Source organism: Pogona vitticeps, chromosome 5 (genome assembly GCF_051106095.1).
Source record: "Pogona vitticeps strain Pit_001003342236 chromosome 5, PviZW2.1, whole genome shotgun sequence".
NCBI lineage: Eukaryota > Metazoa > Chordata > Lepidosauria > Squamata > Agamidae > Pogona > Pogona vitticeps.
In genome coordinates this window covers 192,636,430-192,654,559 of record NC_135787.1, presented here as the reverse complement: position 1 = coordinate 192,654,559, position 18,130 = coordinate 192,636,430, and the positions used below count along the sequence as shown (strand labels likewise).

Below are 18,130 nucleotides of genomic sequence, written 5' to 3'. Positions count from 1 at the left end.
TCTCTGGCTACCTAGCACCCATTTGCCTTTCCAAGAGCTCATTTGGGGCACCCGGCTGCTCTTACTGCACTGCCTCCAAAGACCATGGACCTCTTGGGAGGATGCTGGACTGTTCTCATGCTGAAGGCATGTTTAGAGAATCAAGGAATGCTAGTTCTCCAGTGGTTTCTTGAGCTCTAGGGGACCGCTGGAATCGAGGGTCATGAAATCTTGAGAGCCGGAAGGATTCGTGCTAGCCTTAAGTAAGAACTCTAACCCAGTGGACTCTCTATTCTGAATATTTGTTTGTTCAAATGGCCTTGCTCTCTTGCCCACCTGCTTCCGAATCTGATCACCAGCCCATGTTAAATAGTTCAATTCACCTCTGGTCCAATCTTTTATGATTTGTTCCAAAACCTGGCACTCGATTTGCTTCCAACTCCACTGGGCCCTGTGAGAGAGTCTGCTTTACCATTCAGAAGAGGGAAAAGCTAACTGCGCACTCTAATTATTTCTGTTTTCTGTTTCACACTACCAAGCAAAGAGATGCTGTTCAAACTGAATGGAATCCTTCCCAACTTAATAAGGTAGATTCCAAAGCTAAGATTCAGGTATTTTGACAGAAAGGTAGAGCAGGAAAATCTGGCACGTTTCAAGGTTGCTTTGCGAGCACAAAGATGGAAAATAAGCTAATTTGACTGCAAGGAGGTCTCCTGCTCTAAACAATTTATCTGAGGCTGAACATATTTGCAATCGAACCAAACAGCAGAGAGATGGCTCCACCTGCTCAGTTCTAAAAATGAAACAGAAGGTGGCAGCAATGCAGGCTTTGGTCCAAGAAGCAGAAGTTTATCACAGGGTGAAATGTGAATGCTATTATTCACCTTTGGAAGCAGAAATAAAGCACTGTGTGCTCTTTTAAGAGAGGCAGGAATGCTGCAAAAATGGCTCTTAACACTACACAGCAGAGAACCTGTCCAGAATCTCTCACCAAGGAACCAAATGGAGCAGATGGTGAGTAATTACTCAAAAAAATAAGTTTTTTGCCACCTCCCAAATGAAGGACGCAAAATTATACAAAGCATTTCTTGATTTCCTTAGATTGCACACAGCAGCAAGCCGTGCTTTTCCTGGCCCAAGATCTATCTGTGTTAATGTGCCAGTGAATGTCATATAGATATATAGAGAGAGATACAGATTTAGATGATACAGATATACTGTACAGATACAAACCCCAGGCACTGGCAACATAGAGCAGTCTCAATACAGAGCCGCCATTTTCTCAGCGGTACCAAATGGATTGAGACCCTGCCTTTCTCATCTTGGCTTGTCAACTCTGAATAGCTGTGGATTTGGCACAGATGATCCTCCGAATCCTTTCAAACTTTCCAAATCTACGACCCTATGAATCTATTACCATTACCTAATGGGCAATATCCTCCTTGAATGAATAGCACACGGGATCCCCAAAACAATCCTTCCAGGTTTAACCTCTGAAGTTCTTGGCCCACTTGTCCTCTGCATTCTTCCCCACCTCGCTATTATGCAGACAGTACACGCAATAGAGTACAGAAGAGGTTCCCTGAGTAAAACACTATGCACTCATAACAAGCCACCCATTTTGCAGTGAAGCGTGCACACAGGTTGTATACCTGCAAAGCAGACAGATAAACTTGGGAGGGGGAGGATTATGAAATGTACTCTTGTACTTCATCATGGGTATCACAGATCTAATGTGAAGAAAGAGGATATGCAGTCTAATAAATTCATAAGTGCAAGCTCTTTGATAGTGGAACAGACTAACTCACAAGGAGTTAGATTCTCCTTCGTTCCAGATTTTTAAAGAGAGATTGGATGGTCGCTTGTCATGGATACATTTGCAGTCGGTTGCACCCACTGGCAAGTGGGTTGAACGTGACTCCTGGTGCTCCTTCCAACTCCAGAATTCTCTGATTCCATGTGTGCCAAAAAAGGAATGAACATACTATGCCACATGAGAATAAGCATTCCTTTTGATAAAACTGAAAACAATATTGGCTCTTCAGCCATAGCAGAACAACGTTGATTCATATTCAGCCTCTGCTATTCCCCTAGCACACCAAACTAATTTCAGAAGTGCTGTTACCGAGAAAGTAATTCCCCCATCTCCTTTTAATGTTATGCTCTCTCCTCTCCGAGTCTCCTCAGAGGAATGCCATGAGCAAGTGCCCCTTTTCACACTTCTTTCCCTGAAGGAAAAAAATCAGAATGGAAATTCAGGTGCAGTCCATATCACTGGGTGCCACAGAGAAGTGCATTACAGAAAGGTCCTTAGAGAGTCTGTAAGTCAAGTGGCTTCATGCAAGAAGTAGAGTGCGCAGAAATACAAACATGCTCACACACCAATATAGGGCATCATCTGGGAACTGGGCGCAGCCGTTAGTAAAGGGGAAGATAAAGTGTGGGCTGGCTTCCACTCTGTTGGCAGTCTTCATTCTCTTCGCCAGGAAATAACTTTGTAGCTTCTGCTTCAAAAGGAAGCCACAGATCTTTGTTCAGCCCTTATTCCTGACCCCAGTTGGTACATCTCTCCCCCAGACAGATCAGCAGAAGGCCCTGGATTGCCATACCATATCCTGGTACACCATGTACATAAGAGTCATCGCTAACTGACATAGTGTGTACTTTTCCTACAAAGGTAAAGTTGTGTTCGACTCTAGGGGGTGGTGCTCATCCCCGTTTCCAAGCCGTAGAGCCAGCATTTGTCCGGAGACAGTTTCCGTGGTCACATGGCCAGCACGACTAGACACAGAACACCATTACCTTCCGACCGAGGCGGTACCTATTTATCTACTTGCATTTTTACATGCTTTCGAACTGCTAGGTTGGTGAGGAGCTGGGACTAAGCGATGGGAGCTCACTCTGTCGTGTGGATTTGATCTTACGACTGCTGGTCTTCTGACCCTGCAGCACACAAAGGCTTCTGCGGTTTAGCCCACAGTGCTACCACATCCCTTTCCTACAAAAGGTCTAAAATTTAATCCCCAACATTCCCAAGCAGGTGGCAGGAAAAGTTCCTTGCCTAATACCCTAGAAAAATGCTCTAATAGAATGTAATTCAAGGACAGGATAATTCCCATCTCTCTCAGTAGAGAGATGGGAATTATCCAGTCCTTGAATTGCACATAGTTCACAAGCCCTCCCTTGACAGACTTTAACCCCTGTGTCGGAAACAATTCTTTGCATTCCCTGTGACAGCCAAGGCTAGCTGGGATGCATCTTTATGGCCAGAACCCACCAATTCAAGTCATTAACAGCTTTGATAGTCCTATTCCTGTGTTAATGAGCCACTGTCAATTTTGTCTATTTGCATCCTCATCTGGGCAAGTCGATATGTACAACTAAAGATATGTATAAATAGAAAGGACACGTATTTGCACTCCATGTGTCTGAAGAAATGGATTTTCATCTATGAAAGCTCCCACTACAATATATGTTAACCTTTTAAAACAATGTCTTGCCTTTCTCTCTCTTTTTCTCCCTTCCCCATCTTCAATTTTGTCAATGTAGCAAGACAAACTAACACTGCTACTTTTTTTAAGTGATTTCCAAAGCCGCTCTCCACGAGAATCAAGTGTTCAAAAGCCTCTGGGGGCTACACTTCTATAAAATCTTTCTGAGCTTGTCCATGGCCCAAACAGCATTTTCTGAAAATTCCAAGTGGAAAATGGGGCAGATGTGGCCCCAAACCCTCTGCAGCTGTCCACTCCTAGTGCCCTCCATTCTCAGTGGGAAAAACTTCCCTCTCCCTCTGCCCTCCAAGCATTTTACTCCTACATGGGAAGTACTCTATTTTTTCGTGTATAGGACTATACTTTTGTCTAAAATTTTTAGACTAAAAATTGAGGGTTGTCTTATACACAGAAGTAAGGTGAGGAGAGAAAACAAGTGGAGGGGAAAGCAGGGATCAAAGCGATCCTGCAGCACTTTGATCCCTTCCCCCCACACACACCCTTGCTAAGCCCCACTTAGATTTCTTAATTTTGGATTAGAAAAGGGAGGGTTATACATGGGGGCATCTTATACATGTCAAAAGACAGTAAATTCCAGTATGGTTTTAAACTGTGTTCTTGGAGGGCCAAGAACAGAATGAAGAACACATATTATCCCAATCCATTTGAAAACAAGGACTTACCTCAAGCATACAAATTAAGTTAGTTAATGAGGACCTGTATCCCTTTTGTGGGCAACTGGCAATTGCTGCAGCTTGCCAAAATTCTTCTTGCTGGGTTTATTCATGGAGCAAAGGCACACAAATTTCTCCAGACAATTTGTAAAGCTCATCTCTGCGCTTTTTAAGCTGATGTCCACAACCAGCCACAAACATGCATTTTTCTTCATCAAGGTTTATATAAATACCAGCCGTCACCAAAATACCTTTGCTTCTTTTCTCCTGCTTCTGGGAAAAAGGCTGCCTTTCTTACCTTAATAAGTCTTCCCAGAATTAATCATTGTACATTAGAACCAGCTGGAGTGTTTTGAGTGATAATGAAACCTGTAACAAGCCATCTTCAGACGTCTTTGCCAAACAATAAGGGAATTAAAATTTCAATTTAAATGCAGAGGTTGGAAACACGCTTCAGTGGCAAAATTACTTCAATTAATGTGAGTGGAATACAAAGAACAGACTGCAGAAATGCGATGCAGCAACTAGAAATTATGCTATTAATGCGCTTGCATCAAACCATTACAATGACTGCAAAGGTCTAATTTAGAGCGCACATATCGCACAGCTACAGGCAACAATATTGATCAGTTATCCCGTTTCAACATGAGAGACGCCAGAGTCTTTGTTGGATCATTTTTGGCTTTTGATAGGCCAACAGCTGTTTACCTTGAGGACAAAGGACAAGGAGATCCAGAAACATTATGCATCCCTGACAGTTTAATAATTATTTTATACACTACTTGGATGATACAATGAAAGAGAATGGAATTACCTAAGAACAGTAGCACAATTACAGCACCGTTCTGATATGGAGAGAGAGCACAGACTACAGAAGGCTGAAGTCAAGGAGCTCCATTCTAGATGCATTTAACATCCTGTTACATAGGGGAAAGAGTTATACTTGGTGGGGTGGAGCCTACATATGACATCAAGAGTGAGGATGTGGATTATCTCAAAACAGAGATTAATTCAATTTTAAATTAGTCCAGTGCAAAAGAAAAGGCTATCTCAGGTCTGCCACACTGTCAGCTATATAGCTATAGACACACTCAGAAGCTAATACCAGGGAGAGAGTGTGGATTGCATACTGGGTGTGGAAGACCAGTATACAGGATCCAGTACTAGCTGTGAAAATTTCCTGAGAGTAAGACAGTGCCTCTCAGATTTATCATCCAAACTATGAACAAGAATGGAAACACAAATGAACTAATTAAAAGTAGCATTTGAAAAATTAAAAAATGAAAATCTCTATATACAGTATTTTGGAGCAAGCTGAAGCTATCAACGGATTGCTGGTTTTTTGAATGATCCACCAAGTAATATATCTGTCAAGTTGATATTAATATGCATGCAGCCATACCTCAAAGCCACGTCACACATCACACAGAAGCAAGCACTAGTTTTATTTATTTAATTAATTAAAAATGTTTCAACCCGCCTTTCTCCTTAAAAGGACCCAAGGTGGTGCTGAATACATCCTTACCAAGAAGCTGCAGTGGTCCATGATCAGAGTTCAGGGGAGACTGCACTCCCAAAGGGCAGAGTTCAGATGAAAGGTAAGAAACTTGGAACTGGGTCAGCAGTAAAGATCTCGACCTCATTAACTTTCATGAGTAAGAAGTTTTCAGCCAACCAAATTCACTGCAGTTCTTACTGAGAATCTGCTATTTCCAGTATTCCCTTTGGGAGACTAGATGACTTCCAAGAGCAGTGTAACGGGTCGAGCACTGAACTAAGTCTAAGGACACCTGGGTTTAAATTCCTGCTCAGCCAAGGAAACTCATGGGGAGTGATGGCATTGATAGACCCCACACACAAATTGAAAACCCTGTTAGGGTTGACATAAATCAAAAGCTGCTTGACAGCACACAACATACACAAATGACTTCTATGTTCCTTGGTAGAAAAGACTTTGAAGACCACTTTACTACATCATGGGGTAAGCAGCACTGGCTTAGCTGGTGGGATGTAGATTTGCTTGCTTCAAGGTGCAACCTGCAGTCAGTTATTTTCCTTAAATGCCCCCAGTCCACCATCACCCCCCATCACCAGGGACACACAGAGGGGTTCTATCACAGAAGTCATCTTTCCTCAATTTACCCATGTTAAAGGCCAGAAGAAAAAGACCCTTGCCTTATTAGAAATAAGGGTGAATTCTACATGTGGAAAGAAACAGTGGGGTAGGCCAGAGGCCAAGGAGATGTGAATCCTGCAGTGGCAGGAAGAAATGCTATTCTGAACCGGTTGCCATAGAGAGAGGGAGAAGAAGAGAAGAGGCAACTGCTGTGGCCTGAAAACCAGACATCCAGGAACAAGGAGAAGGGACCAAGCAGACTCCTTGGGGCAAAGAGTATGGGGACGAAAATGAAGCGGTAGACGTGGGAAAAAAGGTGTCAGTGTTCGAACTGGAAACACAAAGATGGGACTAGAGGTTAAGGACACAGAATCAAAGTCAGGGCAGCTTTCCAGGGAGCAAAAAAGGTTAATAGACTGAAAATAAAAAAAATAAAATGAAGGAGTGAGTGACTGACAGAAGAGGGCAAAAGAGAAGGGCAAGAAGAACAATACAAAAGGAGAGTAAATGACAGATCTAATTACTCCGGCCCAGATAGCAGATCAGGAGGACACCGATCAGACAGCTGTCTGTCAAGCACCAGCTATCACCTCTTACCAGCATATCCGTGGCCGTGAGGTAGTGCTTGCTGGCCATGCGCTGCTGCAGCTTCTGGGGCACCTGCTTGATGTTCTCAATCTCGTCCAGCAAATTCAAGACATGCTTGTGTTCAATGCCTTCAATCCACAGCTTGCGCAGCTCGTCTCGCTTGCAGTGCAGAAGCATCTTACAAGACAGCAGATTCTCCTTGACCTTCAAAAGGCACATAAAAAAACAGCCCCGGTGAAGAGCAGCTTCGGCATTAGAAGCACCATTTGCCTGGTCTCTCTGCCCATCTATAACTGCACCGTCTGAACTAAGAGTAGGACCCCAGAAACTGCTAAAGAAGGACTGAGTGTTCTCTGTGGTCACAAAAGGTGACCAACCTACCATTGGCAGAGGAGGTGGATGGAAAGAGAGGTGAGAGAGAGACACAGTGATGGCATCTGGCCTAGATGCCTTTAAAAGGGGCTCAGACAGATTCCTGGAGGAAAAGTCCATCGCACGTTACAAGCCATGATGGGGGTGTATAGTCTCCAGGCTTAGAAAGAAGTGACCTCCAAACGCCAGAGGCAGGGGAGGGGTATCAGGAGGCAGCTATCTAGTTGTCTCATGGGCTCCCAGAGGCATCTGGTGGGGCCACTGTGAGAGACAGGGAGCTGGACTAGATGGACCCTTGGCCTGATCCAGCAGGGCTCTTCTGATGGTCTTATGAGAGAAAGTATGACAAAGGAAGGTAAGACTACCTGACTGACTAGAGCAATGAACAAGAACCCTCCCTACTGCAACATGTAGTTATAGGCTCCATATACTAGGTATCTAAAGGCCATCAAGGTGGTTCTACCACCACCAAGTTGATTCATTGAAACATCAGGCTCCACAATTCAGACCACTCAATGCAAGCAGATTCACAAGGTAGAGCACAGGGAAACACTCCCTATATTTTCCCAGTTATTTGCCTTTTCTTAACTCACATAAAAAAGACCTCCTGGTGCAGTAGTTAAACTGCAGTTATGCAGTCAAAGCTCTGCTCACAAACTGCATTCGATCCCAATGGATTCAAGTAACCAGCTGAAGGTTGTCCTCAGAATCCCAAAATAGTGATTACTGTGAAACGGAATGGCACGCTTAAAATGATGGCAAATTCAAGACTGCAAACGTTTTGAATTTAATCCATTCAAAGGCAGTATTTTCCCCACTTAGGATTGAAAATTTAGAAAGAAGAGGAGCCTTAGAGCCTACACCAGATATAGAACATTGACTTAATTTGGCAAATGTCTACTTCTTGGGACTGATGAGAAGTTTAATTATGTTTTTTTTTAAAAAAAAAAAAACCTGAAACCTACACTGACCTTCAGGGAATAAGTTGCTACATAATTTTGCAAACTTTCAGAAGGTAAATGAAAGGAGAAAGCAAAAATCAGAGGTAACCTCTAGCTTCCTTTTTTGAGTCCTCACTGTTCCAGCACCACTGGCAAACATGTCTGGACAGAGGATATAAGATGCAAAAACTTTCTCCAGGCCTGTAAAATCTATTTAGCCACAGGAGTGGCGGAGGGGGGGGGGAGAGAAGGGACACAAAAAGGAGAAGGCTAATTTAAAAGATCAATGGGGAAGGGAGAGAAAGAAAGAAATCAGACCTAATATGCTGTCTGTCACTTCCCTGGAGGTTAAAGAAAAGCTCCTTCAATACATGTTGACTGAATCTAATCAGGAACAGTAAATACCAAAAGGTCCTCCATCCTCTGTGGTTATTTTAAGGTGGTGCCTCAAGGTCACTGTGTCTAGGCATTTGCTTTCGACCAGTTCAGAGTTAATTGTATTGAGTAAACCTGGGATACAGTTTATTTCAGATTGGGTGTAATTGATCCCTGTCTTCACAGAGAGTTGAGCTTTGTATATAAATCCCCAAAATGAACTCCTACCCTTGGAAAGGAACAGGCTGGCCTTGCTCCTCTTTGAAAATACTAAATGAATTTGAAAGTTCAAAAGGTTTACCGTGCATCATCTGGAAAGAAGCAAGGCACTTTGTTCACAGAATGCCACTTTGAAATAAGCTCTTCTCTCTTTCTGGGGAAGGCGAACATCCTGTTCAACTCACACTGTGTTTAGTCCAGTCTGTACCTGCTCAGGTATTTCACTCTGCGGGTATACAGTTCTAAATACAAATTCAGTGTTGCCAAATATCACTCTATCGAGATTTTCTGCCAGCTCTCTTGACCTTCTGCTCATATATGCAAGGATGCATAGGGGCAGCATTAGAAAAATATTTCAGCCACCCAAACCTCTATTTAACACAACAGTTTCAACTTTTTATTTATTAGTCATACTCAAATGGAATAAATAGTTCTAAATTTCTATGAGCCACCATCAAATGGTTAGGCTGAGAGAGGGGGATTAGAGTTTCGGGCCTCAGTGGAGACTAGGATTTGAATTTTCCCAAGTCTGTGTCCAAATATTGTATCGCTCTGAAACAAATACAATCATTATACTGCAATATGTTATTATATAATTATAGTGTAGATTATACCTTATATTTAAGAAGAAGTAGAAAAGTAAAACTGTGTCTCTTGTAGACAATAAAAGGCAAGGGCAGCTAATACCTCTTTAGCACGAATAAAGGTATCATCTCACCTTGCCTTCAGATTATATATATTTCTGGTATGCAACTAAATGACCTCACATGGTTTATACAGACCAGAAGCTGTTTTCTTGAGATGCTTTTGCCCACCTATTCTGTGATCCTTTTAGCTTTCTGTTGGGCACTGAATCTACCACCTTGTGGACACCGAAGTACAGCTCCCTCTGCTTTCTAAATTCGAGGGGTCGCCTAAGAACATGGGGAGTAAAATGAGCAGCTCTGCTCTTGTGTATAACTTTTTTTCCTTCTAATCAGCTGCAATATAGCTTATTACATCTAATCTAAGGGCATAGTATCCAGCTCAGCAAGGAGTCAAACAAACGTTACAAAAAACTAACCACTGCCCACTGTCCAAAGAGATTCCGATTCAAGAACAACTACAGTGGTGCCTCGCATAGCGAGGTTAATCCGTTCCGGATTAACCTTCGCTATAGCGAAACATCGCTGAACGGGGCAGGGAAAGCCATTGGAATGCATTAAACATCGTTTAATGCGTTCCAAAAGGCTCCTCTACTCACCGTTCAGCGAGGTTTCCTATGGCCGGCAGCCATTTTCGCGCCCTCGTTAAGCGAGGGGAGGGCGCGAAAATGCTGCGCGCGGCCATTTTGAGGCTTCCGGCGGCCATTTTGTCCGCCAAACAGCTGATCGTCGGAGCTTCGTTTTGTGAAGATCGGTAAGCGAAACGCTTACCGATCTTCGCAAAGCGAAATTCTCCCTATCTGAAGCTCGTTGAGCGATCGCATTAGCGATAAAAAAAAACGGATCGCTATGCGATTTCATCGTTATACGGTGCGCTCGTTAAGCGAGGCACCACTGTATTCCGTTTTAACATTCGCTTGAGATGACAACTGGCCCTTTTTTTCAAATCTTCAGTTCAATTTTGAACACTGCACGGCATCCATTACTGTGTCCCAACTCAGAGGATTCCAGATGGCAAATTTTTATTTTTATTTTGTTCTCACCTATAAGCATCTGGAACAGCTCTAGTAGCCAGACTGCCTCTTCCAATACAGGCTTCCCATTTCACAGGAAAACCCAAGTGTCGCCCTTTCCCTCTTTCCTTGCCCTGCCCTTTACCTGCTTGATCTTGTTGCGCGAGTTAGTAATGCGCTCCGTGATGCTCTGGTAGGTGCGGATGGCAGTTGTGAGCTCAGTGTAGTGTTGAACAATCAGTTCATCCAAATCATGATCGCACTTCTCATACGCCTCTTCCAGGCGACCCTTCTCATTCTCTCTGTCCTCAACATCATCACTGGTGGACAGTGTCCTAACAGGTAAGGAAGAAAAATGCAACTGATGAAATAGCTTCACAAGACAGAGATTCTCCCAACTTGGAAAGCTGTCACTACTTTATTGCTCTTTTATCATTCACCAAGGATTATTTTCACAATCCTGCCCAGTAAGGGTCATGCAGACCCAAGTAGTGGGACTCACGGTCAAGTCGGACTTAAGTCACACCAGTGACTTGATTCGACTCGGGGGAGGGAGTGTTTCACTGACTTGGACTCATCTCACAACTTAGAACCCACCCACCTCTTCCTTTTTTCTGGGAGGAAAAGTTTGTTTTTAATAGGGATTTGGGGCTTGGGGCTTTGTACCAAATACTTTAAAAATGAACTTTTTAATGATGTGAGCCGTCTTGAGTCCTTTTGAGGAGAACAGCCAGGTAAAAATATTTTAAACAAATTAATTAATTAATTAATTAATTAAAGACTTGCCAGGATCCCTGCTGCCCAGTGTGGAGACTTATCCTCGCTAATACATTGCAGAAGCTAGTGGTCACTGAAGACAACGTCTGAAATCCTGTTGCATAGTTATACATACCTTTTAGAGGAAAACATCCATAAGAAATCTCTACAGATCTTATCTGTCACACAATGCAGCATGCAACAGTTAATATCTAGAAATAATGATTAACTTATGGAAGTTCAGTTCCAAATGTTATGCCATTTGCTTTACTGCGCAACAGGATTTCGGCCAATGGCTAAAATCTCATTCATCGAAATCACGATCGCACTTCACATATGCCTCTTCCGGGTGACCCTTCCCATTCACAAATTTGTAGGTTCTGGTTCATTCCTTGCTGGTAAGTAAAGGCTCCTTCTGTGATGCTCATGCAGTCCTACATTTAGACCAAGCCTCTGTGTGTGCATGTTGTGAGTGAGTGAGTGAGTGAGTGAGTGAGTGAGTGAGTGTGTGAGTGAGTGAGTGAGAGACAGACAGAGAGAGAGAGAGAGAGAGAGAGAGAATGAATGAATGAATGAATGAATGAATGAATGAATGAATGAATGAATGAATGAATGAAAAAAATGAAAAGAATGAAAGAAAAGAAAAGTAAGAATTCAAATTCTGGCCATAAGCAGCAGTTGCCCTAAGTGGCTGTAATTATCTTCCAGGATTCGCCCCTGCCCTTTAAGAGACCTGAATAGCTCACTCAGGTAGGTATCTGGCTGCAGAGCTAAAGGTTTTAAGCTTGATCCTCACTGTGCCTTCCCAGGAAAACAGCCAATCTGTGATCCTGGGCAAGCTACTTAGTGCCAGAGCACCCCAGAAGAAGAAAAGAGTAAACCACTTCTGAGTACGCTATACCTAGAACAGCCATTCTCTATCTCTCTATCTTTTTTTGTCACAGCCATAAACAAAATATGAAAGAAATATAAGACATAAGACATAAGACATAAGAAATTTATTTGTCATTGCGCTCACAAGTGGGTGCAACGAAATGAGGTGCTCTTCCCCAAAGTAAAACTGGACAACACTACAAAAAAAAGTTAAAATATACACAACTTTCACCATCCAAATATCGATACCCCATTTTCTCTCAGCAATTTAAATTCCACCAAAAACCTATGGCCCCGCATTTAAACTCAATACTGCACTTGGGTAAAAACTGTTCTTGAATCTGCTTGTCCTTGCTTTCCATACCCTGAATCTCCTTCCTGATGGTAATAATTTAAAGAGCTGATGTCCCGGATGAGAGGAGTCTTTCAGTATGTTAGATATCTTCCTCTTACATCTGTTCTTATACAATTCTTCCAAAGAGGGGAGTGAACAGCCAATGATGTTTTGGGCCGTCTTAATCACCCTTTGAATTGCCTTTTTCTCTGCCACTGTGCAGCTCATGAACCATACACAGAGACAGTAGGATAATATGCTCTCAATCGAACTCCGATAGAAGGTGATCAACAAACTCTCAGTCAATTGTTGTTTTCTAAGAATCCTTAGAAAATACAACCGTTGTTGTGCCTTCCTGATTAACGCAGCGGTGTTTGCACTCCAAGTCAGGTCATTTGTTATGATAGTCCCAAGAAACTTATATTCAACCACCTGTTCCACACAAACTCCATCTATATACAGTGGCTGAATGTCTGTTCTTTTTTTCCTATAGTCCACTATGAATTCCTTGGTTTTTTGGATGTTAAATAAAAGATTGTTTTTTTATTTGCACCAGCGGGATAGCTGTAATACCTCGTCCCGATACGCAGACTCATCATCCCCAGAGATAAGTCCTACTAGTGTAGTATCGTCTGCAAATTTGATAATCCTATTACTGGGATGGTTATTGGTGCAATCCGATGAATAAATGGAGAACAGTAGTGGACTAAGGACACAGCCTTGTGGAGTGCCAGTGCTGAGTATCTTGTCAGTAGAGATGTAGTCATTCAGTTTAACCCTTTGTGGACGATTTGTTAAAAAATCCAAAATCCACAGACATATAGTATAGACCAAATATAGTATAGACCAAATCAAGATTTTCAGATTTGATGGTCGGATTCCAAAATATCTCCTGTAAGGAGAATTAGTGCAGGGATATCACCCCAGAGGGAGACCACAGCTGCCATACAAGGAGATCTGTAAGCGGGATCTGAAGGCCTTAGGAATGGAACTCAACCGATGGGAAACCTTGACCTCTGAGCGTTCAGCCTAGAGGCAGGCGGTGCATCACGGCCTCTCCCAATTTGAAGAGACCCTTGTCCAGCAGGCCAAGGCAAAGAGGCAGTCCCAAAAGCAGCAAAATCAGAAAGCTGGACAGGGGACAGATTGTATTTGTCTTCAGTGTGGAAGCGATGGTCACTCTCGAATTGGCCTTCTCAGCCACACTAGACGCTGTTCCAAGTCCTCCATACAGAGCATGTTACTATAGTCTCTCAAGACTGAAGGATGCCTAATCTAATCTAAATGTCACCTAAGATGGTGTGTGAAGAATTGTGTCCAGTCTGTGCCCCCCTTCAAATGTGCCAGGCCTCCCAGTGAGAATGGCTGATCAAGAACAACTAGAAATGATCACCATAATTTAGTATTAACTTGATGGCATATTACTACCTCTGCTGCTGTTATTTTATTCTTAGCGACTTCAGCCTTACATAAACAGATTATATTGAAACAACCACTTCAGAGAGAATGTTCAAGCTCAAGTGTTTAAGGATCCCACAAAAAAGGTATCCAAGCAATGGAGGACATCAATACATCTCCTAGGTTCAAGGCCATACAGCATCACGTACACTGTCATTATACAATACGGTACTGAAAAGGATCATATCAGTTAAGAGTAATCCTCATGAATGACAGAATGGTTCTGGCCAACACCTCTCTGCTTTACCAATAACCCATATGTAGGAGCAAAGGTGTTTATCTATCACTTTCCTTTCCAAGGTTCTCTCAGACAGTTGGGAGCACAAGGTCAAGTGGTTTGAAGGGAAAATCACTGGAGGTCAGCCCAGCGCTCAACTCCTGCACAATTTGGCTTTCATTTCGAGACTTGTTAAAACAACTGAAATTACCCCAAGCTAAGACTAGAATACAATGAGGACACACATACACACAAGAGAATGTGGGAACCAATTACTGGCAGATGACAAGTCCCTTTTTAGAAGTAACAGCACCTGCAATACAGAGCAGATGGGAAAGGACCAACAAGAATTACGCGGCTGAGAAAACAAGACAGAAATGGCTTCTCAAGTCTTCAAGAAAGGGCTGATGACAGGCATTTCAGAAAGAAGAACAATGACAGCCAGATGCAAGACCTCTTTAAAAGGACATCCCAGATCTGAAATACTCAAGTCCCTTTTTCGAACTGATAGGCACTTATGTAACACTGACAGCTTTCAGTGCATAACATTTATGAGACAAGTTTGGTCACAAAACAAATTAAGAATACTACAATGCCAGCATAAATAACCAGCAAACCTGTGGTACTGAACACTGACCAAAAAGAAAAAGACAAATATTTCTGGAAGTAGCTTGAGCTTTAGCAAGCTTTCAAAGGGATGTGTTTGTGTTTTTGTGTGTTACAGCATTCAGATATATTATCCTCTAGGTGGGAAACACAGCTCTCCTCAAAAAACAGCCCCCCATCCCTAGTATAATGGCTTTTAAATCTACCAGAATCTACCAGAAGCCTCCCAAAATCACATGGTTTGTCTAAATTAACCAGGTCCAAACACTACTTCTCTGCAGAAAACAGCAAGAGGTGCTTAATATTCTTACTGCACCCAATCCTGCTGACATTGCAGAAAAGTAAATGAAGGGCATCTGAACAGTTGCTGCAGCCCCATTAAAATGTTTGTTGGAAGGAAGTCAACAAAGCGTTTGCAAAATAGAAAGGGGAATCAAGTATTTGTTCTGGGAAGAAAACTTTTTTGCTTTTAAACTTTTGATATGCATGTGGTAAACAGAAGATAATAAATACATTAATATTAAAAAGCTGGTGTATACTTAAACTTGATGGCTTGCTGGAAACTAAATGCCTCTGAAATTAAGATGTTGCAACAAATGAATTATCTAGATGAAATATATATGCACAGTGTGTGAACTCTTCAGGGATAGTTAACGGAGGCACTTTGTAGTAAGACTGATTTGCCTTGCTTTAGCAATTGTCACTTTTCTGAAACAGCAAAGCATCTTCCAAAAGGACTCCTGTAATCCCTTCAAGTTAGTATCTCTGCATGCATATTAAGTCTGCTTCTCTGAGAGTTAACAGGTTTGCCCCACAGCAAAGCAAGGTAACTTTCACAATGTAAACTATTCAAATCACAGAATCATAGATAATTGAGTTGGAATGGGCCTATAAGGCCGCTGAGTCCAACTCCCAGCTCAAAGCAGATATGAGAGATGGTTGTCAATTTTCTCTTGAATGCCTCCAGTGTTGCAGCACTCACCATCTCCCAAGGTCATTGGTTCCACTGTTGTACTGCTCTAACAGTTAAGGAATTTTTCCTGATGTTCAGTCGAAATCTGGCTTCCTGCAACTTGCGCCCACTGTTGCATGTCCTACACTCTGGAATGACTGAGAACAGATCCTGCCCCTCCTCTATATGACTACCTTTCAAGTATTTGAAAAGTACAATCATAATTCTCCTCAGTCTTCTTTTCTCAAGCTAAAGATGCGTAGCTCTTTCAGTCTTTCCTCAGAGGGTTCAGCTTCCAGTCCCCTGATCATCCTTGTTGCCCTCCAGAACATGCTGCAGTTTGTTGGCATCTTTCTTAAAGTGCAATATCCGGAACTCTAGATGAAGCCTATCCAGTGCCAAATAGAGGGGGACTGGTACAGTGGTACCTCGACTTACGAACTTAATCCGTATTGGAACGGCGTTCGTACGTCGAAACGTTTGTAAATCAAGGCAAACTTTCCCATAGGAATGCACTGAAAACCATTTAATCCGTTCTGGCTGGTTTTCGTTCTTATGTCGAGGTGCTGTTCACAAGTACAGTGGTGCCTTGCTTAATGAGCACCTCGGTTAACGACAAATCCGCATAGCAACGGGTTTTTTGCAATCGTAAAAGCGATCGCATTGCGATGTTTTTAATGGTAAAACATCACTTTGCGATGTTCGGTAAGCTGTTTTGCTTACCGATTTTCACATAGCGATGTTTTAAAAACCGCTGATCGGTGGTTCCAAAATGGCCGCCGGGAAAAAATAGTCGCCCAAGATGAACTTAGGTCAAAAAAATGGCAGTAAAGGTTTTTTTTTCGTTCATAAGTCGAAGCTCAGTTCACAAATCGTAGCAAAATTTTGTTACCGGAGCCGTTCGTAACTCGAAATGTTCATAGGTAGGGACATGCATAAGTCGAGGTTCCACTGTACCTCACGGGATCTGGAGAGTTTATTTCTGTTAATGCAGTATAAAATAGTACTTGCTTTTTTCCAACCACATTCATGAGGGAAGATCAAGCAAGATCCCTTGGCCACAAATAGCACTGAATTACAACAGCCAATGTAAAGTAGTGGTTTGTGCTGGACTAGAACTCAGGAGACCTAGTTCAGATCTCCAGAGAAATTGAGCCAGCCACAACTGACAGCTTGACTCACAAAATTGCTGTGAGGACACAGCAAGGAAAAAGGGAATCAAGTTCACCTCATTAAGGTCATTGAGATATAAATGTAATAAATTAAAAAATAATAAACTAACAGTATCCTAGCTCTTTCCTTCAACACACTCCCACCACACAGTTCCAGAGAGCTGTGAAACAACATGAAAAGGAATAAACAGCTAACCTTGATTGCAAGTAGATGGCTGTATTTTTTATTTTGTTTTTCCCATGGGTCAATTTGTGCTGGCCTCAACCAGTCTCATCCATCTCTGAACTGACTCAGGCAAAGCCCCTGAAAGAATCTTCCTGAGAATAAATAATCTGTCAGTTTCATTTACTTAAATGAAACTGCTGTCTTCATTGCATATCCTTAGAAATATCACTTTTATTGAGATAGCACAATATTTATTTTGATTAATGAGCTAAAGGAAGCCACTTAATTGAGTAAAACTTTTGATCAGTTGACAGTCCCCGTTCAGTGGAGAAGCAACACCTTCAAGAATTAAGACCTCACAAGGAATATCAACGGAAAGCGTATCGACTCCACTTCACCGCATGGTGCAGCGGAACAAAACATAATTATTGCATTCCGTCTGTAATAAGAGGCAATCAATCAGAAAACAATTTGAGGATACTCCAGCCTTGACAAGCTGCTCCTCTCAAAACATGAATTGGAAGGGAATGGCTGTCTTGAGGTGGTAATCCTGAGCATTATATGTGGAAGCAAGATGCCTTGCAAAGTGCAGAGAGGAAGAATCCTCAGAGTCTTCAGTGAAGTACCGCTTTTTGGCATCTACAACACAAAGCCCAACCAGCTGCCAACCACTGATTGCTGGAACAGGCTTCGGCGTGTATGTGCGCGTGGGTGGGTGTCTATAAACATTTGTCCACATTTTGCCTCTTACTGTTTTACCTGCATCTCAGTTGGAATGGGACGGGAGGGGGGGAATGAACAATCCACCCATCTTGTTCCCACATGATCTCTGGCTTCCTATAGCACACGTGGGGATCATTCCATTTAAAACAGCAGGAGCTTCAGCCTGTGCAAAGGGTGTACTGATACCCTCTTGTGCAATCTGTCTAAGAGAACAACCGCTTGCACAATGATCCACGAAGCAAACAGCAGAAGCAAAGAGTGTAAGCCCCCTAAAACTTCAGGAAATAAGGTAGGATACTAATATAAGAACCAGAATCTTCTTGGTGTTCACATAAGGTCTGTGTAACTTGTCACAGCTAATTGCAGCTAAATAATGAGTTACTGATCTGTGTCTCAGTCACATGACTTGGTCATGTGTAGAACAGTTCAACCAGGATGCACTTTAAGATCTTGTCAGTTAG

At 42.5% G+C, this 18,130-nt stretch overlaps 1 protein-coding gene across 2 annotated transcripts in view; it reads right to left on the bottom strand.

The window, feature by feature from the left end:
- The window catches only part of EXOC4 (exocyst complex component 4), a 432,390-nt gene that overhangs the window by 390,139 nt on the left and 24,121 nt on the right, over window positions 1-18,130 (bottom strand). For both annotated transcript variants that reach the window (XM_073002480.2, XM_073002481.2), the window contains exons 2-3: window positions 10,558-10,747; window positions 6,858-7,052 (exon numbers count right to left, since the gene is read on the bottom strand). In XM_073002480.2, coding sequence (XP_072858581.1) covers window positions 6,858-7,052; window positions 10,558-10,747 — 385 coding nt within the window. The remainder of the gene's footprint in view (window positions 1-6,857; window positions 7,053-10,557; window positions 10,748-18,130) is intronic.